General features: G+C 59.5%; 1 protein-coding gene across 2 annotated transcripts; it reads left to right on the top strand.

Moving 5' to 3' along the window:
- Nucleotides 1–1,011: 1,011 nt before the first annotated feature.
- Nucleotides 1,012–7,584, top strand: LOC122192103 (poly(U)-specific endoribonuclease-A-like). 2 transcript variants are annotated; one of them, XM_042892569.1, is made up of 9 exons: nucleotides 1,012–1,337; nucleotides 4,491–4,625; nucleotides 4,763–4,792; nucleotides 4,942–5,113; nucleotides 5,850–6,049; nucleotides 6,129–6,242; nucleotides 6,456–6,562; nucleotides 6,848–6,990; nucleotides 7,183–7,584. In XM_042892569.1, the coding sequence occupies exons 1-9, from the start codon at nucleotides 1,139–1,141 to the stop codon at nucleotides 7,295–7,297; spliced, it is 1,215 nt and encodes a 404-aa protein (XP_042748503.1). In that variant the 5' UTR covers nucleotides 1,012–1,138; the 3' UTR covers nucleotides 7,298–7,584. The 2 variants fall into 2 exon arrangements, with proteins under 2 accessions (XP_042748503.1, XP_042748502.1); XM_042892568.1 differs by lacking the exon at nucleotides 1,012–1,337 and having other exon boundaries at nucleotides 1,764–4,625.
- The last annotated feature ends 1,571 nt before the right edge of the window (nucleotides 7,585–9,155 follow it).

Here is a 9,155-nt window from a genome sequence, read left to right as displayed (position 1 = left end):
TAAACCCGCGCTGGGATTTCCCCAGGAGCACCTCCTCCTTTAGATCCCACCCCACCAGCTGTTCCCATGGGGAGCAGAAGCCCCACAAGGTCGCTGCCCTCCATGGGGAGAAGCTCTGGGTGCAAGAGAAGAGGGCAGGTGCTGGGCTCCCACCTCCTCCATGGGGCTGCTCCACATCCCAACATCTCCTCCTCTTCCTCCTGTGGGGCTGAAGGACCCATCGCCCATCCCAGCATCCTGGAGAGGAGCAGAATGGACGCCCCATGGCCGCAGCCAAAACCCAGTGCCTGGGTATCGCTCTCAACTTCTTGCAGCCAGGAATCTTTCTTTCTTTTCCCTGTTTCCTCCACCTTTGCTGCTTGTTAGGCATTTTCCCCATCGGTGTTGAACAACTGGCATTCATCAGAGCCCAACCCGGGTGCCTGAGGGTGATGGCAAGCTGGTCCCAAAGCAATTACAGGCATGAGAAAATCCCAAATCTTACAGCATCTCCCAGCTTGGTCATGTGCAGGGTGTGAGAGGCAGCTCGTGCACACTCAGCTCATGATGACACCGAATCATCCCAGAAAACAAAACTGCTGTCAGCACGGACGTGTCAGCGGGGTCAGCAGCTCAGGGAGGAGGATAGGAAATGACAGAGGGGTGAGAAGGATGCCAAACCTTTTTTCCTTACGGAACTGCTCAGCTGTGTGCCAAGGGGTGCAATGTGGGGTCAGGATGGGTGCTGCTGGAGGGGTCACAGGTTGCATCCACTGGGCTGGGTGCTGTTCAGAGCAGGGACATCTGCTTGGAGTGGGGGTTTGGAGGGGGGGTGGTCGTGGATCTTGCTGGTGGTGATGAGGAGGGGGTGGGCAGAAGGAAAATGCAGCTCCCAGGGCTGCACGCCGGGCTGGTGGCGGGGCTCTCTGGGGAAGCACAGGCAGGGGGATGCGGGGATGCAGCACCCAGAGACACCAATACCCACCCTGATCCCCCTTGGAGGTGAGGACCCCCCCTCCCAACCCCCCCAAGATGCTTTCCCTTTGCTCCACAACCGTCACCCTGGGGAAGTGCAGACAGAGAAGTGGAGCAATCCCAGGAGCTGGAATTACCAGCCCTCCTCCCACTCTGGGCAGGCTGTAATTAGGACACACACGTAATGAGCTCTGGTGAAGTTGGGGTGCAGCCTGCAGTGAGGTCCTTGGTTTCACCAGGCTCCTCCCTCCGCTCTGGGGACCCGCATATAGCAGGGAGAGCTCAGCAGCACCCACGTTACTGCCAGAGAGCTGAGATGCTGCGAAGCACCGGGATGATGAAGGCCTTCATCCTCTTCCTCGGGGTGGGAATGGCCTTGGGCTGTGAGTACCAGAGCTCTGCGTGGGGAGGGGGCCGCACTGGGCTGAAAGAAGGGGGGATTTGGGGAGTGGGGAGCTCAAGGTGCACCAGGTGCTTGGAACGGGGTCGGATCTTTCCCAAAGAGTGGGGGATATTTCCATGCTGGAGGGTTTCCCTGGGGTTTCTACTGGTGATGGAATGGGGGTTGTCCTTCTCTTGGCTGGGTTTTGGGCACGCTGCCGTGCTCTTCTCCTGTAAACCCACCTTCCCTCTGCTCCTTCATCCTGGGAGAGCAACGAGGGCGATTTCTCCACTTCCTTACCCACAAACCTGCTGCTGGATGGGGGGTGGTGGAGCCCAGCGACTGCGAGGCACAACATGAATCTGGATGTTTTGCCCACGGCAAGCACCAGCCAAAGCTCCCAGACAGCACAGCTCAGCCACAGAGCAACACCAGCACAGCCACACCAGCACAGCTCCAGCGCTCAGACTGGAAGCACACCGGGATGCTTTGGGGCTCCCAGCACCCCAGGCTCTCACCTGGCTTCACCTCGAGCCAGCTCACACCTCGGGCAGTGAGCAAAGCAGTGTGAAAGCTGTCATCACCTCCCTGTGCATCACCAGAACTGCCTGCAGCTTCCAGGGCTGCGAGCATCCCGGGTCGACAAGGCAGCACCTGTGGGACAGGTCTGGTGGCAGCGGGTTTGGTCACCCCATCATCGGTCACACAAGAGGTGCTTGTGGAGCTCGGGGATCATCCCTGCAGCTGTTGGTGTGAGTTAGAGGGCTCTGCCCCGCTCTATATGGCCAGGAGCTGCAATGCAATGCAATGCACAAAAAAAGGGTTTGAGAGATGGGGCAGAGCAGGGCTTAAAGGATGCATGGGTAGGGATGGCTGCTGCAATAAGGAGCAGCACCTGAGCATCGTGCTTTTGGCTCTGCTCATCGGCACGCCGCACGTGATGAGCTGCTGCCGCTGCTGCATTCTTGGATGAAGTGTGGACCTGTGGTCTGTTCTCGAGCAAAGGAGTTTCATCACCATTCTGATGCTGTGAGCTGTGTCTGACGCTCCAGGAGCAGGCGGCTCAACCCAGGATGAGCAGTGAGGAGTTTTGCAAGGCCAAGGTGTAAGAGGAGCTGCTTCCACGTTGGGCTGCCCATGAGGAGTCACCACGTTCTCATCCTGATTAATGACCCTCGTGAGGAAGCACGGCTCTGGCTGAGGAGCTGAAGGGCTTTTTGGCTCCATGCAGGCAGAGTATCCACTGATCTTGGCACAAACTCAATGCAGACTCCGTCGTTTGGGGGCCATCCTGAGGATTTGGCTGCCAAAACCACATCTGTCCTCAACTTGCCTCATTTGGCAACCATCGGGAGAGGATTCTGCCGGGGGAGGGCAGGAAGATTGAGTCCTGTGTAGGGGAGTGATGGGCCAGAGATGAGGGCAGGAGGACGAGCCCTGGTCTCTCCACACAGATCCCAGCATCTTTTGGGCACAGCATCCCCTGGGCACAGCATCCTTTGGGCACAGCATCCTTTGGGCACAGCAACCCCTGGGCACAGCATCCTTTGGGCCCAGCATTTTGGCACAGCATCCTTTGGGCACAGCATTGCACAGATGCACAGATGCTGAGCACTGCAGGACACATCCCTCTCCTCCTGACCTCCTTCAGCACTGCCAGCTCTCCCTTTGGTTCTTCTCCCCAGAGAGTGTTCCAGCAGTTCTAACGTAACCATGAAGAGTTGCAGGCTGCCCTATGGCTGTTTTTAGGTTCAAACCTGGTGAGCAAACACCCTCCTGCAGCCATCCCACTGCAGGGAAAAGCCTGGGATGCTGCAGCTCTTCTTGCACCTGAGCCTTGGAAGGGAACGGCCGATGCTGAGCTCTCTCTGAAGGCTCTGTGCAGCTCCCAGCCCTGCTGAGCTGCAGTGCATCCCAGTGCTGGGCTTTGCCATAACACGCTCAGGGAACTTCTCAGCGCTGACCCACGCGTGGGCAGTTCCTGCCTTGTGCAATCCCTCCATGGCTGCAGCTGGAAAATGAGCCTGGATGTGTCATTCGGGGTGACTGATCCCCACTGGTGCTTTGGGAGTGAGAGGGATGGAAACAAGACAGGGATTGCTGCTGCTCATCTCCACTGGGGCTCCAGACCTGCTCAGCTGGGTGACCTGGGGGCAGATGGAGCAGCGCTCACCTCAAACCACCGGATGGGACAAAGTAGAACCACGGGCGAATCTCCTCCAGGAGCACCCCAGGAAGCCAAGCAGCACTCAGCAGTGCGCAACCAGAGGTGCTGAGGCAGAGAGGTTCTTCCCTCCCACCACCCCCTGTAGTTTGGCAGCTCCAAAACAGCAGAACTGGGGCGAAACGCACAACAGCAGAGCAATGGATGCGGTTGCAGGGAGAAATCGCTCAGTGCAACACTCAGAGGTCACGACAAAGGTTGGGGTTTGCCAATGCTGTCTCTCACCTTGGTGCCATACAGCACCCTGCGAGGGCCCCTCGTCCTTTTGGGACACGATGTTGGCGCTGCTCATAGCACAGCTTGGGGCTCAGCTCTAATTTTAGGTGCGTAATGGAGCTGCATGATGCATGGATGGTGTAAATAGCTCAGCAAGGAGTCCCCTGTTTTCATTGCGAATTGCAAATAAAGGCGTCTGGAATGCGGTGCTGCTCTGGGCCATGGGCTGAGGCGGGCATTAGTGGGTGAATCAGGGCAGGGATGAATGAAGGAGCCAGGAAGGCGCTTCCTGGTGCCAAGTGGCCGCAACGTCTCTGTAGCTGAATGACCACAGAGAAGCTGTCCTGAGGACTCACCTGATCCAAACCCAACTCATCCATCCCAAAGGTTCCCGAGTAAGCTCCAGCCGTGGAGCTTGGTCCGTTTTGCTCTGCCAAAATGAGGAGGGAATGGTGTCAGGGCGCAAAGCCAGCGCTTTGGGCACTGGGATGCTGCAGATTGAGGGGCTGCTCAGCCCCACAGCAGCCAGAGTTCCTCTTCTCCCCCCTGCACACCCCCAGTGTGGCTGTCCCCATGCTGTCCCTTCATCCCCATGCTGTCTCCTTGCTGTCCACCAGGACCCAGAAGGAAGATCCGCTCCCGGATTTGGGTCTGGATGGAGCAGGGCTGCTGGCCCGCCCCACAGAACCACACTGTTGTTTCTCTCCCCCAAAGCCCTGTACACGGACCCCGACTCCTGCAGGGGACGCTGCGAGGAACCCTACAGCCACGAGGATGAGTGCCACTGCGACGCCGACTGCCGGAGCCGCAACAGCTGCTGCTGGGATTACCTGGAGCACTGCGGGGAGGGTGAGCATGGATGGGTGGGCAGCACCCAGCAATGGGGTGCAGAGGGCTGAATGCATCCTCCTGCGCTGCTTTGCCGTTGGGTGCACGGTGCTGGGCGCAGCTCCTTCACCCTGAGCTCTTCTCTTGGCTCTGTGCAGGTGAGGAAGCGGTGCACAGACGTGCTGAAGGTGAGCAGCATCACCCCACAGGGATTGCGGGGAGCAGCATCGCACCTGAAGGCCTTTACCCAAAAAAGGAGGGCTTGGTGCTGGCTGGGAGCAACCCTCCATGCTCTGGGGTCATGCCATGCCCCCCCAGCTCCCATCTCTCTCCTCAGAGCACTTCTCCAGCAGCCACGATGCCATCAGCGATGAGGAGCTGCTCCACGTCTCCGAGCAGCTCTATGGGGCGGATCGCAACAAGGCTCAACCCAAAGACATCGCCATCAACCCACAGCACCAGGTTGACCCCGACCAAACGGGGCTCCAGGAGGATCGCTCCCCCGAGCCGTGAGTGTGTTTCACCAGTGCACGGCCGGGAGGTTGGGCTGGGTGGTCTTAAAGGGCTTTTCCAGCCTTAATGATTCTATGGTTCCAAGGGGATGCCGTGGTCAGGACCCCAACAGCTGGGCTTGGGGGCAGGGATGGTTTTCATGTGGGGTCTCTACTCATAGAGCTGTAGAATCATGGAATCATTCAGGTTGGAAAAGACCTCCAGGATCTCGAGGTCCAACCCCAGCCCGTTCCCCCATGCCTGCTGACCTCGTCCCCAAGTGCCACATCCTTGCCATTCCTTGTCCCCTCCTGGGTCGGCGGCCCCACCACCTCCCTGGGCACTCCATGCCAATGCATTACCACTCTTTTGGAGAAGAAATTGTTCGTAATATCCAACATGAAGCTCCCCTGGTGCAACCGAAGGCCGTCATTTCTCATCCCCTCCTCACCCCAACCTCCTTTCAGGGCGCTGTTGAGAGCAATAATGTCACCCCTGATCCTCCCTTCGAGAGTGAACCACCCCAGTCCCCATCACATCTGTGTTCCAGACCCCTCCCAGCTCCATTCCCCTCTCTGGACGCACTCCAACACCTCCATGTCTTTCCTGGCTGGTTGCTATGACCCAAGTGCAGCACTTGGCCCTATTGAACCTCATCCCATTGACCTCAACCCATGGATTCAGCCCACCCGGACCCCTCTATAGGACCTTCCTACCCCTCTCCTCCCCAGCTCACGTCCTGCTCTCTCCCAGGCTCTACGCATACGTCAACGAGAAGCTCTTCTCCAAACCCACCTACGCCAGCTTCATCCGTTTGCTGGACAACTACCAGAGGGCGACGGGTCGTGAGGAGGAGGTGACGGCCGAGGAGCTGCAGGAGCAGAACGTCTTCCTCCGGGAGGTGATGAAGACGGAGCTCATGAAGAAACTTTTTGCTTTCCTCCATCAAAAAAGTGAGCGTTGGATCAAGGCCGGGGCCGGCCGTGATGGGGTCCGTGTGCTGATCCAGCAGCTCATTCCTTCTGCATACAGATCGTTACAGCTCCGAGGAGGAATTCCTGCAGGATCTGAAGGAGATGTGGTTTGGGCTCTACTCCCGAGGTGATGGAGAGAAGGACTCCAGCGGCTTCGAGCACGTCTTCTCAGGTGGAGCGCACCCCAGGAGGATGGGGAACGTGGGGCGGCTCCTTGGGGTCCTGGATGGGGGATTTGGGTTGGGCTGGGGGAGGCACAGTGAAGCAGAGCTGGGATTTGGGGCGTTCGGCCCCATCTGAGCACATCCCTGGTTTAAAAGGGGGGCAAAGCTGGGGGATTTGGGGTGAGGGTGCCCGGCTCACTTTGATTCTCCTTTGTGTTTAGGGGAGATTAAGAAAGGGAAAGTGAGTGGATTTCACAACTGGATCCGCTTCTACCTCCTGGAAAAGCAGGGACTGGTCAACTACTTCAGCCACAACTTTGATGGGCCGGTGAGCCATGCCATGGGGCAATGCAGGATTTGGGCAGGGAGCGCTGACCCCACTCCATCAGCCGCATCCCAAGACCCCCAGGATGTGGGGCAGAGCTACTCAGCCTGCTGCGTCCCCGTATAGGGGCCTTGGGACGGAAGCAGGGTGGGCAGGTCCCACTGCAATGGGCGAATGGGGCAGATGTGGGGCTGGGAGTGACCTGCTTGGGGTGCAGCCAGGCTTTGCTTGGCTCCCATGCCCTGCTATGGAGGATCTCATCCCCAAACCCCTTTCTGCTGCTTCCAGTGGGACACCTACCCTGATGTACTGGGGCTGCAGTTCAGCTGGGACGGCTTCTACAAGGAGGTGGGCTCTGCCTTCATCGGCTGCAGCCCCGAGTTTGAATTTGGCATCTACACGTTGTGCTTCATTGCCCGACCTGGGAGGGCGTAAGTACTGCGTCCGTCTGTCTGTCCTCTGGCCACGGAGCCGGCGGCGCCTTCCTGTCCCCACTCTGGATTTGGGAAACCCTGTGGAGCAGCTGAGCCAGGTCCCACTGCCCTCAGCTTTGGGGTGGGGTTGGAGGCATGGGGACACCCTATGGAGGCGATGGTGTGGGGCAGAGCTGTATGTCCCCACAGATGTCACCTGAGCTTGGGTGGCCACGGCGTCAGCATCCAGACCTACACCTGGACCAAGTCCACCTATGGCCATGGCAAGAAATACATCGCCACTGCCTATGTCATCTCACCCTGAGCCCATCCACGTCCCGGCCAGGAGGAACGGGGCATCTGCAGCCCCTCTGCTCCGGGGCCATGGGCTGCCCCACAGCACGGCCCCCTATATGGGGCAGGAGTGATCCTGCCCTGGGAGACGGATGGCCACGGGACCTGTGTGGAGCAGGACAGCCCATATGGAGGCTGTGGGGGGATGGAGGTGGCAGCCCCGGTGCCATGGAGTGTGGCACTGCCTGCTGACAGCAGGAGAGCCGGGGAGCTGCGAGGGATTTGCAGTGGACAGAAGCAACCTCAAGTGGAATAAATACTGAGGCTGGAAGGAAACGCGTTCAGTTCCTCACTGCTGTGGGTCAGGGTGGGTTTGGGGGCCTCCGTGCTGCTCACCCATCTGGAGCAGCACCCCAAAAATTGTGCCCCACCCCTCTTTCTCCCAGCCATGCAGCCAGCTGGGTGCTAACGGGCTAATTCCTGCTCCAGTGGGTCCTGCCCCAAGGAATTGCCCCACTGGGGCCCTCTGAGCTTCTGTGTCCCTCAAGCTGTGTCCCTGAGGCTGTGTCCCCTCCCTGAGGACCATCGCAGGGGAACTGGGGGCTGCCTGCACCGAAGCCCAGCTGAACTCTCCCCAGAGACCCCCAGCTCTCCCCAGTGCCCCCCAGCACAGAGCGCAAACCCGGGAGCCCCGTGTGCAGCTTGTCCAAAGGAGACAACACCTACTGTAACTCCATCCCCCCACATCCCCACAAAGCCCCCACACCCTGGGGTTGACAAAGACCCCAAAAACTGTGCTGAGCCCCCTCAAAACCGCTCCTCCCCCTGCTCAGCCTCACACGTACGCCCTTTCCTCCTCTCCTTAGGATTTCGGGTGCTCCTGGCAGGACAGTCGCGAGCAGCAGGGCAACTTTATGTGTGTATGCGTGTGTCCCACCCTATTTACATCCTCCCCCCCCATTTACATCCTTCCCCCCCTCCCCTCTTTTGCAGCAGCACGGGGTCCCAGGGTGGGGATGCTGCTCTGGCGGGCAGCACTGCTGAGATTGGAGCTGCCCGACAGATGGCGGCTGCAACAGTTCCTGGCGGAGGGCTGGGCGTCCCCGCGCCATCTGCCAGGGGTCACAGGTGACCCCCCAAACCCCGCCGAAGGGGAGGGGGGCATGCCAGAGCGTGATTTATAGGGATGCACTGGGGAGCGTTGGGGGGGTGGGACGGCCGGGTGCGGGGTTGGGGGGGTGGATCTCTCTCTCTTTCCCCAGCTCTGTGCCATGCATTCGGACGCATGCAGCAGCCCAGGAGCTGCGGGGGGATGCTCTCCTGTTGGGATGGGTTTGCAAGGGGCAGATTGCACAGGGCAGAGCGCAGGGGGGTGATGATGCCCCACGTATCTGCTTGCTGGAGCTCACCCTAAAGCTTTCTGGTGGAGCTGTCGAGGCAGCTGGTGGCGGCTGCTTGTTGCAGGGCTGCCCTGGCACAGCACCCAGCTCCTCCTCCCCAACCCCATCCTCCACGTGCCCACCTCAGATATCCTCCCCGTGATGCCCAACTGCCCTTTCCTGTCCATCCAGCAGGATCCCAGCACCGCGGAGGTTGCAGCTCTCCTCTTTGCAGCTGCAGGGCACCCAGGGCTGATTTCCCTGCAGCCGTTTCTGGGGTGAACGGAGGCAAAGCCCAGCAGGAACAGCTCACCCACCCCGCTCCCATTCTGCTGCGATGGGAATGGGGTGAAGTGCTGAGAGATGCTTGGGGGATGCTGGGGAGCTGCTATTCACTTTGGCTGCATCCAGGAGGATGTTCCCTTGTTGCTGCAGACTCCGGAGGTGCAAGAAGGAAGGAGGAGGGCACGTTCCTGGGAATCAGCTTCGTCTGGAAGCTGGCAGCCGGGA

This window comes from Lagopus leucura, unplaced genomic scaffold (genome assembly GCF_019238085.1).
Source record: "Lagopus leucura isolate 7727_CA_CO unplaced genomic scaffold, USGS_WTPT01 202-0_obj-0_obj, whole genome shotgun sequence".
Taxonomy (NCBI): Eukaryota; Metazoa; Chordata; class Aves; order Galliformes; family Phasianidae; genus Lagopus; species Lagopus leucura.
Note: the sequence above shows the minus strand (reverse complement) of the source record. Positions and strands in the feature narration are given on the sequence as shown.